Below are 22,437 nucleotides of genomic sequence, written 5' to 3'. Positions count from 1 at the left end.
TTTGCCTAGTCCCGTTCTGGAACAAAATCTTGGGCATTTTTTTTTGCTGCAGTTGCAAAAAGGTCTGTGGTTGGGTATCCCCATGTGTGGAATATGTCTAGTACTATATCCTCATTTAGTTCCCATTCGTGGTCTATAGGAAATCTTCTGCTGAAATTGTCGTAATGGTATTGAGAAAGCCAGGTAAGCATTCAGCTGATATTCAGACATTCTGTCTGAGACACCAATTCCATTATTTCATCGCTTCTGTACAAAGGGAGTGGGATCATGCCCCCATCCCCCTTTGCCTGTTTACATAGAATATATAGGTAATGTTGTCGGTCATTATCCTGACATGTTGGTTTTGTATGAAAGGAGAAATTGGAGGTAGGCATTGCGTATCGTTCAGAGTTCGAGACGTTGATGTGAAGGGACGTCTCGGCCAGAAACAAAAGACCCTGGGTAGCGTGGGGCATGTGTACTCCCTATACTGTAAGCGATGCGTCTGTAGTTAAGACAACCGATGGGACGTCCTGTAGAAAGGGGACCCGTAGCAAATGTTGTGAGTCAATGTCCACCAGTGGAGAGAGTCCTAGACTATGGGAGGTACGTATAAAAGTTTGTTCAGACCATGGACATTCGGTCTGTAGGCAGTGATTCCTCCAGATTAATCCTCAATTCATTGGTGACTCTTTTGAAGAGGTCTTGAAATTTTAAGAAATCATCTGACAGTGTTGGTGGGGAGGCAGTATAACCTCATCCTATGTGGATATGGGCTCCACGAGGATTGGAGAAGCATGTGTGTTCATCAAAGTGTGGAGTAAGAGCTTGTTGTTGTCTCTCATTCGTAGCCGTATGCACTGGTGATGGCAAGGTGGCATTGCTCCTATTTTTGGCATCTTGGCAATCATAGTGGAATCGCTTATATGGTGCTCATGGATCCCATATTGCCACTGACCGGGGAAAAGGCATAGGTGGTGCCATCCATGGGTTTGTATACCAGGGCGGGAGGTCTTTGATGAACGAAGACTTAGATTTTCCATGACCAGTGCTGATTGGGCTCTGTGACTGGGAGAACTGGTATGGTGAAAAGTCTCCCTGCACTATGGCTTCCTCATCACTAGGAAAGTGAGATACAGCTGGAAACAGGTGGCTGGACCGCATGTGAATGTCCGGAGAAAAACAGGTGTCAAGTAGAGGTAACTGTAGATTAGGTGACACCTGTAGGTCCAGTGAATGAATGAACGAACTGCAGTGCCAGGGAGCCTGTGAGAGAGAAACCATAGCGCTCAATGCATGCGCTGAGGTCAGTTGCACTGGGAAGGTAAGCACATCCCGGGTCCATTCAAGCAAGGTCCTCTGTGCTGGCACCATGTCCATTGCGGTGCCAGACGGTGCCATGAGAGAGGCAGGCAACTTGAAGCCTGAAGCCTCGGCACTGGGAGCTTGTGCTGTCACCGCAGCCAGAGGCAGGATTAGCATGATGCCAGGGGAACCGGCACATCAAAGTTGCTGAGTGGAGAAAAGATCTGCACAGAAGAAATAGACTTGCTCAGCAACCTTTTTCCTTGCAATGTTTCCCTTTTGGGTGAGGGAGGCAGGGGTTTTCTTTCTTTTTTTTTTTTTGTCCTTTTTGAAGGCGAGAGGGCTGCGGTTCACTGAGGAGCCCATACCTGGGTCAGAAGCAGGTCAGAGTGACTTCTGCCCAAGAATCATTTTCAGGCAGAGTTCTCTATCTTCATGTACCCTGGATTTTAATTTGGAACAATGGGAACATTTTTGAGGAACTCCCCCAGACATTTTATACACTACATGTATGATGGCGTCCCTGCATGTAGTGCACTGTTTAAATCCTGGGGAGCCAGGCATATTAACGTCGGCCGGAGGAATAAGTGGGAACAACTTTTTTTTTTTTAAAGGGATGAACTTATCTAGTAACTAGAGTGCTAAAGTAAGGGAAAAAAGGATGTAGAATGGGTAAGAAAAAGTTTTAACGAGTCTGCTGTAGGTCCGACTCTGGCTGGTAGAGAATGAACTGAGGAGTTCGGCCGCGCATGAACACAATTAAGACAAGACTGGTATGTGAGGCAGACTCCGCGTATGTGTGGCCAATACGGGTACTGCTGTAAAAATCTCCGAACAATGGTGCAGGGATGTACTGACACCTACAGTGGAGCACCCACAGGGACACCTCTCGAAGAAGAAACAATATTACCAAAGATTGAGGTGAAATCTCCATCACTGTCAATTTTAAAAGAAAGCTTGGAAGTTTCTCTAAAAGATATGCTCTAGGTCAAACAGGAATTAATTCAGGGAAGCCTTAGGGCCTATATTATACAGGAAGTCAAACTAGATTTTCACCATGGTCCCTTCTGTCTTTATAATCTATTAATCTAAAATTTTCACTTATCAAACATTTCTCAACAAAATTTGCATAAACAGTATGAGATCCTCAGTCAGCAGTAAAAGATTTTACATGGATATTTTTGTATTGTTGAATTGAGCCCTTTTGTCTGAAATTTACAAAGAAGATGAATATAAACACCAAAGAGTAAAATATTTAAAACAAAACCAATTGCCTAAACAAGACCCAAAAGATCATTTTTCTCTATTATAATGGCAAGCTTGTAATTTTAGCTAGAGAAAAGAAAGGTGGAATAAGAAGGTGGAATAAAATTTGAACCCCAATTTGCTACATTCAGGCCTCAGAGACCATACATGTCACCTATTAGCTATTACCAGGCTTTTCAGTTAATCTTTTCTAAAGCTATCAATTCTCTAGTAAAGCCAAATCTTGTATACACACTGTGGGCTATGAGGAAAGTCTCAGGTTTCTTGGAGTGATGTCACACACATTAATTACAAATAAACAAAAACAACAACCACCACCACAGCCAATAAGAACAGTGGGATGACTATGAGATTCTGCTCCTTTGCTGTCAACAAGAGGCTTCTTAAACCAACTTGGCTCCAAGGTAACAGAAAGAGGAAAAATCACTAGTAGGATCTCAGCAGAAATCAGAACATGTTATATAAAAGTCTGAAATTTCATTTTAGGATTAACTATTGTGGGTTAAGAGCCATCTCACTGGGGGATTTACAACCCTTCACTTCACCTTTGTAATTTGCTCTACTTTTATTTTGTAATATTATTTTTGAAGGGCCACAGAGATACAAAAGTTTCTTAAAACTAAAATGACTGCATGTACTAGTTAATTTTTTATTGTAATTACAACCTTAGTGAATGTACTGCTGTAATATTTGGCTATAAAATCAAGAAGATACATATTTCACTTAAATTTACATATTCAACATTAGCTAAACCTTGTGAAGAATACAGTAAAGATCCACCTGTTCAATGGAATAGGTACTAGGAGATTTTTCTTCTACAGCAGCTTTCAGGGAGATCCTTTTTGCTGCAGATGTTTTCATGAGATAAAGACTGCCTGGCTGTGGGTGAATATTTTGCCTTTTTTTCTTTCTAATTCTCATTTCTTGCAGATTTCTGGCACAGTGAAGGTTTGCAATCATTTCCATCAAATCTGCTAGGAAAAAAACCACCACACATCAAATCCTGTTTCAATTGTGTGTTAATTTAGGATATGAACTCAATTCATTAAAAGCAAGTGGGTAACAAGCATGATTTTTTTTAGCTCGCATAATTTTTAGAATTTGTCATAGAGCAAACATACAGAATCAAAACTATTTAAGAAGCATCATTCATTGAAAACATTTTAATATATTTAGTTCAATGAGTGCATTTCAAACAAAGTTAAACACTCTTATTCTAGAATCTAAGTTTATTTTTGTTGAAAACATTAAATAGAAAGTAGTCAATCATTTCTGAATCTATAATCTTGAGACTGTAAAAAGTGACCTTTTCCTTGTAAACAATGGGCCTAACTCTGCAAACACTTACAGATGGGTATACATTTATGCATACTATTACAGTAACTCCTCACTTAAAAGTCGTCCCAGTTAATGCTGTTTTGTTGTTATGTTTCTGTTCAATTAGGGAACATGCTTGTTTAAAGTCACTCAATGCTCCCTTATAACATTATTTGGCAGCTGCCTGCTTTGTCCACTGCTTGCAGGAAGAGCAGCCCGTTGCAGCTAGCTGGTGGGGGCTTGGAACCAGGGTGGACCGGCATCAGCTCCCCGCTCCCCTAAGTTCCCTGTGTGGCAGCCGCCCAGCTGGCTACCAATTGCTGGCAGTTCAGCTGTCCCTCCCCTCATTGTCATGTGCTGCTCCTGCCTTCTGCCTTTGAGCTGCTCCCCAGAGCCTCCTGCTTACTGTGTGGGGAGGACGGAGGAAGAGGGAAGCTAATTGTCAGGGTGTCCCCCTCCCCTCTACTCCTGCCCTCCCGCTTACTCCTTTTCCAAAGAGAGCAGGATGGGGACACGACAGGGCTAAGGACGGAGAGAGCTTGCTGGCCGCAGCTGCTGTCTCAACTTGCCGATCTACTTAAAAAGGCAATGTACTTAGAGTGGTGTCAGCATACTTCAAGGGGCAATGTGCATCTCTCTCTCTCTCCCACACACAGGGTGTTTGTCTCTGTCTGCCATGCTGTCTCCCCTCCCTCCATTTGTGCTGCCTTGTAGAGTGTGAGGCTCCATTAACAACGTGTTAACCCTTGAGGGCTCAGCCGAATGCTAGTTCACATCATTTAGCAGTAAGGCATTCCCTGGGAAATATCCCACGCTCTTCCACCCTCTAACTTCACCACCTCAACCAAGCTTCACAATCATCATTGCTGTGTACAGTATTAAATTGTTTGTTTAAAACTTACAGTGTGTGTGTGTGTGGGTGTGTGCTGAACTATATAAAATACATTTTTTTGTCTGGGGAAAAAAAATTTCCCTGGAACCTAACCCACGCATTTACATTAATTCTTATGGGGAAACTGGATTCGCTTAATATCGTTTCGCTTAAAGTCGCATTTTTCAGGAACATCACTACGTTAAGTGAGGAGTTACTGTAGTCTCATTGAAGAAATTTGGACTACTCACATAAGTGAAGTTACACACGCTTACTGGGATTTTCAAAAAAGCCTAAAAGAGGTAATCCCAACTCCCACTGAAAGCTGAGTACCTAATTCCCTTATGCCTCTTGGAAAATGCTGGCAGTGAATGTTTGGCAGGTTTGGACCTAAATTTTAAAAACATTAGCAAACAAAATAAATGTACGTACGTATGTATGTATAAATAAATAGAACATACTACAAGTGACCATTCTATACAGCATCTAGAATGATGTATGTTAAACAAAAATGTATAATCAAATGTTAAATGAAATTCAAATAGCTATCACACAACTTATTTTCCAAGAACTGCTGTGTCCAAAGGTATAGCAAGTCCTTGACTCACTTTCAAATGTACATATAAATGAAAATGCAGCATTATGAATATCACAGACCAAAATCAATCACATACCGAAAGATTTTTACTTTTAAATTTTTATTTCCCAATGTTCCTACGTCTAGGTTTAAAAATAAAAGCAATAAACTCTCAATAATATGCAAAAACCTTCAAGGTTATATTCAAACAATTACTGCTCACAACATACGGCTAAATTCAGTGCCTTGCATAATGACAGGTTTCAGAGTAGCAGCCGTGTTAGTCTGTATTCGCTTCATCGGATGAAGTGAGCTGTAGCTCACGAAAGCTTATGCTCAAATAAATTTGTTAGTCTCTAAGGTGCCACAAGTACTCCTTTTCTTTTTGCTCACAACAGTTATATGTTCAAAAACATTCGCTTGAAAATACCTGAATCACCATCTCCATTATCTCCTAAATTACACGCTGTAACTTGGTTGGTGTAATCTTTCTCCTCTAAATGATAATCTTCAGACTCTCCAGTATTTGGTTGAATTGTGACATCTTTTAGTTCTTTATCTCTATTCATATTCTTGTTAATCAATGAGTCAAGTCTTTTGCTACCATGATGTTCATTTGTGGAAACATTTGTCTTAACTTTGAAAGGTGGCACAAAAGTTTTGGCAGCTTTGCTCAATTCCGGCAGATTTTTTCTTTTCTCACTTTCTTCAGCAGAAATCGTATTAAATGGAGTAAAAAAGCCTGATGTACCACTTAAAGACTGTCTTAACACATGATGCTGAAAAATGTCAGATTTAGATTTAAATCCTTTAAAACCCTGGTCTGGTATAGTAAGATTAGGATTCTTGACTTCTTGTCGTTCTTTAGTAGCACTGTATAGAGGAAAATATTGAACAACATATAATTGAGCTTGGCTATCAGTAAATTTTCATACAAAACCTAACGAAGTTTGTCATTCCCTATAATTTTTTCTTTACACTAATAGCCTCCCATTTAGTAAACAACTTTCAATTACATTCACGTAAAATAATTCTTAGAACTAGCTAATGCTTTATTACTTCAAAGAAATCAGGTTACCTAATACAACATTTCATATATATATATGGAAAAATAAAATCTGAACACGTATGTAGAATTTTCATGGAATATTGCAGCGTTTTTATAGTAAGGCAAAAATTTAGTTGATGTTTCAGTATAATTTGAATTAAAATTGATTAGCATTTTTTTTAGAAAATTGTGTAGTAAATTACTATAGTAAGATTAAAATCAATCCACAAGAACATATTCACCCCATACTCTTAAATAATTCTTTAGAAATAAATCTTAAATTATACTACACATTTTTTCCTTACCTGAAAGGAACACAAGTTTCAGGTTTTAAAGGAATATGGTACATAAACTTTCTTCTGTCTTTCATTGTGCCTAAAAAATAATGAAAGCACAGTATGTTTCAATGGCATGTGTGATGTTTCTGGAAGATTTTTTGTGTGTGTGAGTGTGTGTGTGTGTGTGTCTGTGTGTGTACCAACACACAATGTATACACACACATATACAAATAATACACACACAGTCTACAGAGTCGATAAACAGGTTTTTTTCCTTTATTTTTTAAGGAAATGAACTGATTTCATATAAAATCCTCTGTTTTTAAGAGACAAATATTTAGGTCTTCTTGGTTACCATTAAGAAAAGGAGTACTTGTGGCACCTTAGAGACTAACAAATTTATTAGAGCATAAGCTTTCGTGAGCTACAGCTCACTTCATCGGATGCATTTGGTGGAAAATATAGAGGGGAGACTGATATACACACACACAGAGAACATGAATCAATGGGTTTATCATACACACTGTAAGGAGAGTGATCACTTAAGATAAGCCATCACGAGCAGCAGGGGGGGAAAGGAGGAAAACCTTTCATGGTGATAAGCAAGGTAGGCTATTTCCAGCAGTTAACAAGAATATCTGAGGAATAGTGGGGGATGGGGTGGGAGAAATAACATGGGGAAATAGTTTTACTTTGTGTAATGACTCATCCATTCCCAGTCTCTATTCAAGCCTAAATTAATTGTATCCAGTTTGCAAATTAAGATTAATTAAGATTAAGAATGAGCTCTCAAAACTGGATACTCTCATAAAGAACCAACCTTCCACACAAACTTCCTCGTGGCTAGACTTTACAAAAACTAGACAAGCCATTTACAACACACACTTTGCTTCTCTACAAAAGAAAAAGGACACTAAGCTATCTAAACTACTACATGCCACAAGGGGCCACAACAGTGGTTCCCGTAACCCACGCAGCAATATTGTTAATCTATCCAACTATACTCTTAGCTCAGCAGAAGAATCTGTCCTATCTCAGGGCCTCTCCTTTTGCCCCCCCACCCCCACGAACATGATACAGTTCTGTGGTGACCTAGAATCCTACTTTTGACGTCTCCGACTCAAGGAATATTTCCAACACACCTCTGACCAACATATTAACCCACAGAGACCTTCCTACCAACACTACAAAAAGAAGGATTCTGGGTGGACTCCTCCTGAAGGTCGAAACAGCAGCCTTGACTTCTACATAGAGTGCTTCCGCCGACGTGCACGAGCTGAAATTGTGGAAAAGCAGCACCGCTTGCCCCATAACCTCAGCCATGCAGAACACAATGCCATCCACAGCCTCAGAAACAACTCTGACATCATAATCAAAAAGGCTGACAAAGAAGGTGCTGTTGTCATCATGATTAGGTCAGAGTATGAACAAGAGGCTACTAGGCAGCTCTCCAACACCACTTTCTACAAGCCATTACACTCTGATCCCACTGAGGGTTACCAAAAGAAACTACAGCATTTGCTCAAGAAACTCCCTGAAAAAGTACAAGAACCAATCTGCACAGACACACCCCTAGAAGCCCGACCTGGGGTATTCTATCTGCTACCCAAGATCCATAAAACTGGAAATCCTGGATGCCCCATCATCTCAGGCATTGGCACCCTGACAGCAGGATTGTCTGGCTATGTAGACTCCCTCCTCAGGCCCTACGTTACCAGCACTCCCAGCTATCTTCGACACACCACTGACTTCCTGAGGAAACTACAATCCATTGGTGATCTTCCTAAAAACACCATCCTAGCCACTATGGATGTAGAAGCCCTCTACACCAACATTCCACACAAAGATGGACTACAAGCCGTCAGGAACAGTATCCCCGATAATGTCACGGCTAACCTGGGGGCTGAACTTTGTGACTTTGTCCTCACCCATAACTATTTCACATCTGGGGACAATGTATACCTTCAAATCAGCGGCACTGCGATGGGTACCCGCATGGCCCCACAGTATGCCAACATTTTTATGGCTGACTTAGAACAACGCTTCCTCAGCTCTCGTCTCCTAGTGCCCCTACTCTACTTGCGCTACATTGATGACATCTTCATCATCTGGACCCATGGAAAAGAAGCCCTTGAGGAATTCCATCATGATTTCAACAATTTCCATCCCACCATCAACCTCAGCCTGGACCAGTCCACACAAGAGATCCACTTCCTGGACACTACGGTGCTAATAAGCGATGGTCACATAAACACCACCCTATATCGGAAACCTCTGACCGCTTTTCCTACCTACATGCCTCTAGCTTTCATCCAGTTCATACCACACGATCCATTGTCTACAGCCAAGCTCTACGATATAACCGCATTTGCTCCAACCCCTCAGACAGAGACAAACACCTACAAGATCTCTATCATGCATTCTTACAACTACAATACCCACCTGCTGAAGTGAAGAAACAGATTGACAGAGCCAGAAGAGTACCCAGAAGTCACCTACTACAGGACAGGCCCAACAAAGAAAATAACAGAACGCCACTAGCCATCACCTTCAGCCCCCAACTAAAACCTCTCCAACGCATCATCAAGGATCTACAACCTATCCTGAAGGACGACCCATCTCTCTCACAGATCTTGGGAGACAGGCCAGTCCTTGCTTACAGACAGCCCCCCAATCTGAAGCAAATACTCACCAGCAACCACACACCACACAACAGAACCACTAACCCAGGAACCTATCCTTGCAACAAAGCCCGCTGCCAACTCTGTCCACATATCTATTCAGGGGACACCATCAAAGGGCCTAATCACATCAGCCACACTATCAGAGGCTCGTTCACCTGCCCATCTACCAATGTGATATATGCCATCATGTGCCAGCAATGCCCCTCTGCCATGTACTTTGGTCAAACTGGATAGTCTCTACGTAAAAGAATGAATGGACACAAATCAGACGTCAAGAATTATAACATTCAAAAACCAGTTGGAGAACCCTTCAATCTCTCTGGTCACTCGATTACAGACCTGAGAGTGGCTATCCTTCAACAAAAAAGCTTCAAAAACAGACTCCAACGAGAGACTGCTGAATTGGAATTAATTTCCAAACTGGATACAATTAACTTAGGCTTGAATAGAGACTGGGAATGGATGAGTCATTACACAAAGTAAAACTATTTCCCCATGTTATTTCTCCCCCTCACCCCACCCCACCCCACCCCCCACTGTTCCTCAGATATTCTTGTTAACTGCTGGAAATAGCCTACCTTGCTTGTCACCATGAAAGGTTTTCCTCCTTTCCCCCCCCCGCTGCTGGTGATGGCTTATCTTAAGTCATCACTCTCCTTACAGTGTGTATGATAAACCCATTGTTTCATGTTCTCTGTGTGTGTATATCAATCTCCCCTCTGTATTTTCCACCAAATGCATCCGATGAAGTGAGCTGTAGCTCACGAAAGCTTATGCTCTAATAAATTTGTTAGTCTCTAAGGTGCCACAAGTACTCCTTTTCTTTTTGCGAATACAGACTAACACGGCTGCTACTCTGAAACCTTGGTTACCATTAGTGAGTGAAAAGTAACTTTTGCTGTGCTGACAAGTGAGCTCAGATATGCTTCCCAGATCGAAAACTTGAACAGCTACTATTATTGTGAGAGCAGTTCTTGTTATTAGAACTCCCTTGCCTGCCTAACAGCGCTGCTAGAAACCAGCAGCGAAGCCTCTTTTGGCACAGATCTGTGGGCAGGTCTACACCACAACTGGGATTGACGTTCTGAGATCCATTTAGCAGGTCTAGTAAAGATGGCTCTCCAGTTGACCCCTGTACTCTACCCCCCAACGAGAAAAGTAAGGTAAGTCGACGGGAGCTTTTCTCCCATCGACCCCGCGGTAACTAATTACGTAGCTGGAGTTGCGTAGCGTAGGTCGACTTACCGCGGTAGTGTAGACATAGCCTGTGTCTCTTCACCTGCCTGCTTCTAAAAACCCTCTGGTCCACAGGCATTGTTTCTGACCAGAAATGCTACGCCCTGCTATATTTCAGATTAGCTCAGTAGTAGACAGCTTAGAATTTTCACATCTCAGTACTTTAGACATGTGGGAATACAGCTTACTGTAATTATTTTGTGTCTTTTGGTCAATTTTATAGCTGTTATAGCCAAAACTAATGGTGCCAAAGAAATCCTAATACATCCTTTTTAACATCTACATGAAGCCATTGGGTGAAAAGCAAACTGGGGGAGACCACAATCTCACATCAGCATTATGCAGATGATCCCTGGCTTTGCTTCCAGTGCAGAAGGCATAACCAGTATCCTCTCCCAAATATCAGTGTGTGTGTGGTTGACTGCAATCAGTACCTGGATTAAAGGTAACTGGCAGAAACTCAACCAAGGCAAGATGGAAGGGATGCTTGTAGAATGTGTAAAATGCTTCCAAGAGCTATCTACTGCTATCCAATCACCCTCTAATAAAGGAGTCTGCTTCCAGGTGATCAGTTGGTCGGTACACTATGGGCCTTTTTACACTCCTCACTGATTCTAAAGTTTCAAGTAACTGCCACTCTGATGAATGCCTTCTTCCACCTATTGTCGGATGACAATTTCGTCACTGTGATACGTGTTTTTGTGACCTTCAGAGTGAATCACTGCAACTTTGTACATCTAGATAGGATGACAGTCCTTTAAAAAGATCAGTTAGTCTAATTAGTTTGCAGCCTCCCTCCTTACCAACACCAGGTGCCAACAGCATATGAACCCCAGTGCTCTGGTCACTACACTGACTCCCCACAATATACCAGGTCAGGGTAAAATTCCTGGTCCCAGTCTTCAAGGCCCTCCATAAAAATGTTTCAAGGTATCTAAAAGAGCATCTCTTTGGGATGTTAAGATCTCTCTGAAGCTATATTCCTTGAAGACTCTTAGGTGTTAATGTTTTAACTCAGACCTCCAAATTTTTATGCAGAAATAATATTCTAGTTTACATAAAAATGCACCTATTGGTAAGGTATCCTCATATTACTGAGGTTGCAGTTTGAGACTTTGAGTTACTGGATGTATGCACTGCAGATGATTGTATGTTGGAAGTGACAGAGTTTTTTTAATAGAGGTGAGCTGTAAATATACTTCAGTATTCTATTTGTGTGGTAAGGCATCTGATTTCAGGTTAGCACAGATGTTAATATTGCTTAAATGGTGATTTCCTTGATTTTTCATGAGTGCGTTGATGGGGAAAGAGCTTAAGCAATCTTAACTCATGAACTTTTTTGTGTTGGTTTATTCAAAAAAGAAGAACTATAAATGGCACTTGATATGACAATTTACTATATCGTATATGAACAAGAAAAACAGAATTACCATCTGGAGTGCTTTTTGAAGCTTTCAAAGATTTGTGGAGATTCTCTGTTCTGTCAAATTCAGGTAATAGTTGTCTTTTAATTGGAGGTTCTCCTGAAAAGAAATTACATACACCAATTTTAAAAAAGAATGTTCTCTTAAGCTCATAGAAAAGGAGTACTTGTGGCACCTTAAGCTCAGTATCTCTCCCACTATAATATAGTAGCTGAACTTCTAAATTTAGCATTTAAAGAGTTGTGTCAAACTGAAATTAGAAACTTTACAGACCACACTTTCTGAATTTATACGTCTTTTCCCACAATCTGGCTTCTTCTGTTTAGTAATCAAAGCAAAGAGAAGGATATAAAATAGGAATGCATTTTGTCTAGGGTTCCGTTATACACATATATCATGCCTGTTTCAAATACCTTGATTATTTGAAATATTATTACACTATGTAAAGTGTTTTGGAAAAAATCACTGCCAAAACTGAACATGATAAAGGATTTTAAGTTTGAATAAAGTAAAGAGAGAAATTTTTTCAAAAATCTTTAAAGGAGAATATTCCAAGTCTGACTGATACTATATCTTAGGCACTATTATATATCCTTATTACCATAGTATTAGCAATTCACAAGGTGAAGAGATATGTTTCCTTAAACCCTCCCAACTAAAAACCAAGGTCAATTTTATAAGAAACTCCTTACTATCCAAACACTTAATTAAAAGACATTTAAACAAAAAGCATTTATTTACCTTGCTTTTGCACATCTATAAAGCAGCTTTCCTATAGGGCTAGTGATGTGAGAGCAACCTACACACTGTCCTAATGTAGGGAAATAGCTTGTGTAAGTGGAAAGATTAGCCTGTTTTATCAGCTTTGGGGTTGTCTGTTTAGGGGGTTATAGCCCTTCTCAGAACTACACTAAATACTATCAAAACATTTTTGTCAAATCAGTTTAAATGGTTAAAACCTTTTCCAGAAGTAATGGATCCTGATGATTTAATTTGCAAACTTTTTTCCTGTCCGGCTCTATTATGTAGCATTGTTGGGAGTGCCTCTAAAACTTCATACAATAGATACTTTGTTGGAGACTTCTTGTAGACAATATGCCTGATTCACTCCATGGTAATATCTATGGGGAGCATAAGCTACTACAGACCTTGGAGCAAGTTCTTGCTCAGAAGAGGGAGTTGGGGGATTAGTATGCTAGAAAGTGGTCTGTGTGGCACAAGGTGCCTGCAACCTCCCTTGCACAGCCAGGATGGCAAGAAATCCACAGGAAATGCTAAAAGTAGCTTTGGAGAGGGTGTGACTCAGCGCTAGCCGCGGCAGCACTTTAACATGACTTGTGTAGTCATGGCAGAGCGCTGGGAGAGAGCTCTCCCAGCATTCTAAAAAAACCCCACCTCCACGAGAGGCGTGGCTCCCAGCACTGGCACACTGTTTACACTGGTGCTTTACAGCACTGAAACTTGCTCTGCTCAGGGGGGTTTTTGACCGTAAATTGCCAGAGCAGACAAGCCCTTAGGCAGGTAGAGATGTCCTAATTCAGACATCCACGTAGGGAGCGCTTCCACCAGTGGAATCCCTATGAAATCCTGTCACAACTGAAAGCTATTCTCCACTGATGTGACACTAAATAATGAAGGTGGAAACTCTACCTGTCCTTTTCTGGGGTTGAATACCCTTTAGACATAGCTAATTAAATTTGCAGAGAGAGATACCATTATCACTTGCCTGCTCCCAGGAGGAAGGGGCTACTGTTCTGGCCCCCTATGCTGAAAAGTGAGAGTCTGCCATAGCTTTCAGGTGGCAGCTGTAGCTTTCATAAATATTAGCAAAAAAAAAATCTGCAGCTTTAGAATTATGCTAATTATTAAAGTACGGTTTGTGCTTCATAACAAGAGTCTTGCTCGTACGCCATCTGAAATCAATAGATAAGTTATCACCAATGTCAAGGAGAGTTTTGACACTGAAATCAAGGAGAGCAGGTTCAAGCCTTAGATTACTTAAAATCAGTTTAAACAAGTTCTATTGCAAAGTGCTCTAAACCATTTAGAAATACAAAATTAAATGCACTTACTAGAATTAAAAAAAAAAAAAAAAGACACCTACCAAGTGAGGTTTTTTCTTCCATGTGTCTTTTCCCAATTCTCATATTTAATGGACAGTTTTTATCAATCTTTCTACAAAAAAAGAGGGATTTTTTTGTATTATTTTCTACTCCAGAATTAGAGAGTTTATCATCTTCCATAAAAGCTTTGGCACTTTCTGCTGCTTCTGTTTCCAAGTATTTTTCTGAACTTTGGGAGCATGTAAGATGATAAACATCCAGCTTTGTTTTAGTTGGAGCACTGCATGAAACTGCTTCAGCTTCCATTTCCATCCTATTTAGACCGTGATGCTCTTTTTCGAAAAGCTGAATCTCCTCTGAAGGTGTAAAACTGTTTAACAGAGTTAGGTGCTCATCCTTCTCACTGTGAGGTGCACATGCAGGTATTTTAATATCGTAAATGTTTCGTAAAGGCTTCATTTCAACGGGACAGCTGTTTGTTAAGTCAAGTTCTTCATTATGAGTTTCCTGGATTTGGGGTTTTAAAGAGGCTTCATCTACTGCTTTGGTTACACCAACATAATTAACAGAAGATTTTAGGGCTGTAACAGGATCTTGTCTTAAATTAAGTTGATCTGCAAAGTAGTATTTGCTGTTGGCAGTTTCATCCTGCTTCACTTTCAAAAAACCATTTTCAGAAACTAGCACTTGCTTTCCACTTGCTGTGCTGAATCCAAAAGTAGCATTTGAAATCAGTTCAGGGTTTGGAAATCTTTTCTCTTGTGATATTGCTATCTCAGATTTCCTAAGTGCTGAAGTACTTCCTGTTCCAACAAACTTTTCTACTTGGTCCCCAACTGAAGATGCATCATAATCACATTTCAGCTCTGATACACATTTTTGATCTGACAAATTATTATTTTCAATTTCAGAAAAGAGACTTCTAGCTTTCTTTAATGAATCTTCCAATAACTGTACAGGTTTACCACTTGCTGTGCTAAAAAATCCATAATTACCTGTAGCAAAGTCTGACTGATGATGATTTAGTTTTTTAGGAAATTTACATAGGCCAGAAAAAATGTCATTCACCTGAAAGCATGACGTCTGAGGACTTGGCTCAGACCCAATATCTACAGATTTATTTCTATTGTACTGTAATGCTTGTCCATCTTCATATTGGTTCTCATTTGCATTGGGAAAATGGCTTGTAGATGAATTATAGGTCTCATTCTTATCTACATTTGAAGAGTTAGCAGAAGTGGGGCACTTAGCACTATCCAAGGTCTGAAAGCAATTTGCTGCAATTTCATTTTGATTAGTTTCTGATTTAGTCTCAGCATTCTGTTTCCTAGAGTTATCAGAGTTTTCTGGAAACATTTGTCGGACTCTATTTAGTGCATCATAGGAAACAGTGACTGTTTTACCTCTTGCTGTACTAAATGCAACTAGTCCATCCTTAGAAAACTTTGAATTGGACCTTGCCACTTCAGTGGCTGAGATTTTCAAAACATTCTTGGCATCCAGAAATTTTAAATCACAGTTTTGATTCACATAGCTCTCATTTTGAAAATCTTCTTCAGAACTAACTAAGTTGTTTTTGTCTGCAGTGAGACTTACGAGTGGCTGATCTTGAGAAACACTATCCATATTTTCTGGGAAGCAGTTCACATCATGACCTGAATCATTTGAATGTTGAAAGTCAGACCCTTTACTATCATCTTTTAAATGAAAAGAGCAATGTTCTTCCCTGTGAGTTAAGTAAAGAGAATCATTTTTTATTTTGTTATCCTTTACAGTTAAAATATTTTTCATATTTATGTAGATGGGATGTTCTGCAAGAATATCGGATACTTCTTTTAAATGCAAATCTGTACTAATCTGGTCAATACAAGAAACAATTAATGTACTTTTTGAGCCATCATTTTTTGTGGGTGAATTTTCCAGATCTCCCTCTGCAAATAGCTTTCTTGCCTCAAATAAAGATGCCTCACTTAGAGATTTTTTTTTGTCATTTCCAGTATAAAATCCTAAATCTGACTTTCCTATGGCCACACAAACAGGCTTTTTTGAAAATGAAGTTTCTGAGTGTTCTTCAGGTTCTTTGTCCAAATTAGCAGATAAATGTACCTCTACTGAAAGTTTTTTCACAGTTTCAACATCCACAGGTTGTTTAATTAGACTATCATCTAATTTCTTTTTAGGTAGATTATCAAGTTCTTTAGAAACAAGGTTACCTGTAAGGTTAAGCATTTCTTGATAATATTTGGGAGTAATTTCTGCAAATAACTCACAATCTTTGATAAAGTCTTTGTTATATTTCTTTTTTTTTAAAGCCTGAATCTCAGAGTCCTCAAAATTACCAATATTATGCTTATTTTCTAGGAAAACATTTTCTTCTGCAAAAATCTGTTTTGCTTTGGTCAAAGATTCATCAGTAATTATAACTCTCTTGCCACTAGCAGTATGGAAACTTGTCATATTGTTCTGTTTTATATTTTTTATTTCAAAATCTGTATCTTGTTGGATGGAGATTTGTCGATGGTCAGAGCCTATTTTGGATTTGTTTTGGTTTACATTAATGGTTTTTTTTACAGAAGTAGTACCTATGACTTTCTTGTTTACACTATTTCTCATTTGCCTATTGGAATTTAATGACATATTATCCACCTCTTTTTCTGTGCATATTTCAAACAAATGGAGTTTATCTAATGGTGCTAGGGATACTGATATATTACTGCAAGATGCAGTTTGAAAATCATCTAGATTTTTTACCGTTTGTTCATTTTTATTATAATCAAGTTCTGTTTCATCTGAAATATTTAAAGTTAATATTTCTTCAGTTTTAGACACTTCGCTCAAACATGTTAGGTCTGACAAACCTTCTTGTAAACTATACTGAGAGTGAGTGTCACTCTCCTTTTTTTTTGTTGAGATGTTCAGAGCCTGATTGTCCTTTTCACTAGATGACAGACCGTTTTCCATCTTGTATCTAGAATATTTAATAACTTTTAAATTATTCATTTTTGTACTACTAGAAATAAAATCATTTTCACCAATTTTTTTTGTACTTTTCCCCTGATTTTCTTTATGTATTTGCATAAATGTATTAATATTTTCTTCATTATTTTTCAGTGTATTTTGGTATTTAACATTTGCATCTTTTAAACTTTCTTCACAATAGCTGTCTTTTTCTGTCAAACATCTGGAAACATTCCTTCTAGAAGTCATGTGTTTATTAGAATAACCACTTCTGGAATTCATCTCAGTGGGTTTAAACATCTCACCATCATCATCCAGGTTACTGAACAATTTTGCAGCTCTCATCAAAACCTCATTAGAAATATTCATTTTTTTGCCTCCAGCTGTACTAAACCCTCCAAAATTAGAAAAACTGTCCTGTGTAAGTACTGAAAAACTTGGGACAAGAAGTGTCTTATTTGCATTTCTGCATAAGTTAGTAGAGGTAAACTCTTCACAGTTATTTTTCTGGAAAATCTCTCTCTCTTCTTTTACATTACCCATCACTGTAGACTTTTCATTTGTGGTGTGCTTACTAGATTTATTTACTCTTTGGGCTTCAGTTTCAAAAGAGTCATCAAAATCAGCATCTTGCCACATATCAGAAATATTCTTCAAGTTAGTTGTTTCATTTGTATCTACACATCCAGACAGGTCAGAGCTATTATTCTGCACCATATTACTTTGCTTTCTAAACTGTGTAAATTCAAACTGACTATTTGTTTCTTCTAATATGTTAGAAAGTTCAGTAATTTCAGCTTCTTGGCTTGCTGTCAAAGTTCGGTGTAGTTGAGGTTGTTGATTTCTAGGCAAGTTCTGAAGAGATGAATCAGTGCTTTCAGGCAGGATACCTTGTGCATTCTTAGGTTCAACAAGAGTTGCCTGTGAATCAAAACCATGGGAATCGTTAGTGTCCAATTTATTATCCACAACTGGAGAAATCTTAACATTTTCCTTTGTAATTTGATTTGAAATGTTTTTGATCCCTTCTTTGGAAAAATCTTTAAGGCACTCAGCTTCCATATCTTTGAACAACATTTTGCCTTTTGTAATGCTATTTTCAGAGAGTTTTATCTGCTTATTAGAAGCAGTTTGGAAGCCACCAAAGCTTTCATTTAAGCCATGGCCATTAAAACTTGCGTGACCTGACCATTTCTCTTTGTCTTCTGGGTTTTCTTTTGACTTGATGTCTAAACATAAAGGTTTTTTTGAATATAAATCTTTATCTGATGCAATATGTTTGGAAGGAAGTTTGATCACCTTCTTTATGCAATACTTATCTTCTACATCAGGCTCTGGTTCTTGAACAAAGCCTGAGACTATTTGTTCAGGTCTCATTTTTAATGCAAGCTCTGGCAAGGTTGATTTTTCAGAAATTACAACTTGTAGTGAACCACAGTCTTTGTGATCAAACGGTTTTTTGCCACTTTCTAGAGTTACAGTGTTTTTGTTAGCAGTTGTCTGAAGCTTATTTTCATCCTTTTCAATTGACTCGGTTTCTTGATCAGCAGCTATAACTTTTGAAAATGGAACTACATCTGTTTTTCTCTCTGTGTTTAACATAGTGCTAGAATTTTTATATGGCTGAATTGCCACAGGTGGCAGAGTTACAGCTTCACATTCATCTATTGGCAAATGGCCTGTAACATTTTCATCTCCTGATGTTTTTTTATTGCAACAAACACTATTGTTCTTACTTATGTCAAGGTTAATTTCACTCAAAGTATCACTGAAGTGACAATTTTTCATAGATACTGGCACTTGTTCCATTTGAACCAACTGTTCATTATCACTAGACGGCTCTCCAGGTTGATCCTTACAGATCTGAAGTATAACATTGTCATTATTTGGATTAACTTTCCTATGCATATCCATCTCGTCTTTCTTTAGGCACTGAACCACATGTTTAATCCTACCAAAGTCCATTTCGGAATGCTTTGTTGCTAGGAGGCAAGCTGTAGCTATAACTTTAGGCTTTACACTCAAAACATTTCTACTGTTTGAAGAAACCACTAAATATTCTTTTGGAGTATTAGACGTTTCTGAGCAATCTAATGATGAAGCAGGCTGATGTTCCCTGCTATTATTTCTTAATACATCTTTCAAGTCTTGATGTATCATTCTGTTATTGAAAGAACTATTAGGTGAGTTATCTATTCTATCTGCTCTTGTGGCATATTTGCTCAATAGGATGGAGTTTTCCTCAGTATCTGACTGCAAATACTTTCTCTCAGCAGAAGAAACCAAAAGATCTATAAGGAAATGAAAAACATTGTAAAATAGTTAGACATGTCAATAAATAGAAGACACAAAGCAGTTCTCACTTATTCAATAAACTGAATTTAATTAACTTAGCCCTTAAATACAACTTTGGCCCCAATTCAGTAAACATTTGTGTACATGGTTAATTGTATAACCACGAGTAGATAGATTTCAAGATTGCTATTAATTGTATAACCACGAGTAGATAGATTTCAAGTGTTTGTTTGCAGGATCAGGGCCTTATATACTTTAATCATGGTCTGACAATTGACTTTACCATGAACTGAGATCAGTAGCCTTCAGTTCAAATACCATGAGTTGTGATCACAAATCAAGTAATGCTTTTGTTAAAATAGAGGAATAGGTGTCCCCCTTGTGAAGTCACAGCACATGGATTCTGTGGTAAGAGCATCACATGAGGTGGGATCCTTAACTCTCCAATCTGAACTAATTATTTTGGAAAAATTCACAGCTTTTGAAAATAAATTATGTATATCACAACAGCTGTATAACTTACATTATAGTTGTAAGATTTTTTTTTAAAAAAAAGTGTTTTAGTGCTCCTGAAAAGTACCAGATGGAAAGGACTAGAGGAGGGATGGGCAAACGCTTTGGCCTGAGGGCCACATCAGGGTTGTCAAACTGTATGGAGAGCCAAGTAAGGAAGGCTGTGCCTCCTCAAACAGCCTGGCCCCCGCCCACTACCCATCCCCTCTCACTTCCCCGACTGCCCCCCTCAGAACCCCTCGACCCATCCAATCCCCCCTGCTCCTTCTCCCCTGACTGCCCCCTCCCGCCGGGGGGCGCCTCTAATCGCCCCCCGGGACCCCACCCCCTATCCAACCGCCCCATCCAACCGCTCCTAACTGTCCTGCCCCCTATCCACACCCCTGCCCTGACAGGCCCCCCGGGACTCCCATGCCCTGTTCCCAGTCCCCTGACCACCCTCCCAGAACCTCCGCCTCATCCAACCCCCCCGCTCCCTGTCCCGACTGCACCCCAGAACTCTGCCCCATCCAACCCCCCCCATTCACCATCCCCTGACCACCCCGCCACCCCAAACCTCTGCCCCATCCAACTGCCCCCTGCTCCTTGTCCCCTGACCACCCCCTCCTGGGACCCCCTGCCCCTAACCACCTCCCCAGGACCCCACCCCCTATCCAACCCACCCTGCTCCCTGTCCCCTGACTGCCCCCCTCCCTGCCCCTTATCCAACGCCCCTGCTCCCTGCCCCCTTACCAACTGGAGCCAGCCATGGTCCTTGGCAGGAGCTTGCAGCACAGAGTGCGGGCAGCAGGGCGGGCGACACAGCAAGCTGAGGCTGTGGGGGAGGGAGGACAGCAGGGGAGGGGCCGGTGGCTAGCCTCCCCGCTGAGAGCTCAAGGGCCGGGCAGGACATTTGCCCACCTCTGGTCTAGAGATTCAAGCCCTCCAGCTATACATAAAGGATGCAATGGTAGCACAATGTTCCCCATATTGTTCCACTAATGTTCATGAACCCTGATCTCTAGCATACTCCATGCCCATTCAGTCACCTCTGGCGACACTGCAAAAAAAAGTCAGCTCTGACAATTTATTTGAGGTGGACATTTTTCTTCTAGAAACTAAACTGAGACCAATACATTACACATAAGCTAACCAGACTGTTTTCATATGGTAATTTCTTTCTGTCACCATCAGACCCCATTACCAATCTTATGAATTACAGTTCCCTTCAGAATGATACTTGTTCATCTGAATTGTGAAGGGGAAGCAAGAGGTAAGTTTAATTAAAAAAAACTTCAACTAATGAAAATAATTAAAAGCCATACCTTGATCATCATTATTGGCTGTATCAGGACCTTTAATGGTACATGATTCAAATTCTGAATGAGATGATGCAGAATGAGTAGAGAAACCTGTTTTTATTTCTTTCTGGATTTTTCCCTCTTGATACGGGGAAGCATTGTTTATTGTATAAATAAATCTTTTTGGTCTCTTTTTCAAGCTGGATAACACACTCATGCTTTCCAAGCCAGATCTCATTGGGGTGTTTTCATTATTTGTTGACCATTTTGTGACATCGGGATTATTTGGAGTTGAAGCATTACATATAACAGGGTGAGAGGTAACATCAGTTATGGAAGATTTAGAACGTTCCTTTAAATGTTTATGAAAGCATCTGTTATGGACTTCTGGGTATTCTGTAAAGTTTGCATTTTCCATTAAGAAGGAACCACAGTCTAAAAAGTTCACTTCAGAAACCTTTTCAGCTGCACATTCTTTCACTAAAGTTGGATCCTGAACACTCAGAGAGACAGAATGCATTAGAGAGGTTTCAGAGGTTGAGTACTTTTCATAAGTTTTTGTTTCATTCTCTATGTGTTCTGACCAATTGATATTCAACAGCTTTTCTGCTTTTATTATACTTGAAGTGTTCAGTAAAGATGTTTCAAAAGTACTGAAGTTAGCATGTTCCTTAGTCACAAGTGCTAATTTGCCTTCAGATCTTTTCTTGCTACAGAAACTGGATGGTGAACAAGTATCCCGGATGGATATTTTTTCCAGTTGTGTTACATCTAGACCAGATAAGTTCAGCTGAGACCATTCAGAGGTTAAAGAAGATTGCATATCCTCCCTTGTAAATTTTCTATTTTCTGAGGGCTTCTGTATTCTATTATTTGGTATGTTAGGTGTAAACAGCTCACACTTAGGAGAATCCAATTCTCTTTCACACCTTAAGCAAGCATCTTCAAAATTCCCCATCACTTCACTAGTCTCTTGAAGTAAAACAGTAGTCATTTTATCAAAGTGTGTTTTCTTAGTCCAGTTGGTTGTTTTTACTTCTTGTAGACATTTCCCACTAGTACGACATACAGAAAGAACACGTTCCCCTGCATCTGGCATATCTATGGTCATTTCATGCATCTCTCCATCTTGCAGGGCATTTTGTGCCATTTTGTTCCCATCTGACTTAATGGAAATGTGAAATCTATCTTCCAAGCTGTTCATCTCACCAAATGAGCCATCCAACATCTTCTCCAGCTCTGTAAATAGTTAAAAAACAGGATTATTGAAAATATCACCTTAGAAATACTACTCTATTTCTATCTTGTAGTCTGCAGACTGTATTTACTCCTGCCGTTTCCC

General features: G+C 39.6%; 1 protein-coding gene across 3 annotated transcripts in view; it reads right to left on the bottom strand.

Annotated features, from left to right (window-relative positions):
• BRCA2 (BRCA2 DNA repair associated) overlaps positions 1-22,437 on the bottom strand; it is a 99,748-nt gene that overhangs the window by 42,528 nt on the left and 34,783 nt on the right. For 2 of the 3 annotated variants that reach the window (XM_038405551.2, XM_043504386.1), the window contains exons 10-15: positions 21,120-22,334; positions 14,091-19,298; positions 11,993-12,085; positions 6,669-6,738; positions 5,746-6,188; positions 3,331-3,524 (exon numbers count right to left, since the gene is read on the bottom strand). In XM_038405551.2, coding sequence (XP_038261479.1) covers positions 3,331-3,524; positions 5,746-6,188; positions 6,669-6,738; positions 11,993-12,085; positions 14,091-19,298; positions 21,120-22,334 — 7,223 coding nt within the window. The remainder of the gene's footprint in view (positions 1-3,330; positions 3,525-5,745; positions 6,189-6,668; positions 6,739-11,992; positions 12,086-14,090; positions 19,299-21,119; positions 22,335-22,437) is intronic. The other variant, XM_038405561.2, reaches the window with a different exon arrangement.

The sequence above is a fragment of the Dermochelys coriacea genome, chromosome 1, assembly GCF_009764565.3.
Source record: "Dermochelys coriacea isolate rDerCor1 chromosome 1, rDerCor1.pri.v4, whole genome shotgun sequence".
NCBI lineage: Eukaryota > Metazoa > Chordata > Testudines > Dermochelyidae > Dermochelys > Dermochelys coriacea.
Note: the sequence above shows the minus strand (reverse complement) of the source record. Positions and strands in the feature narration are given on the sequence as shown.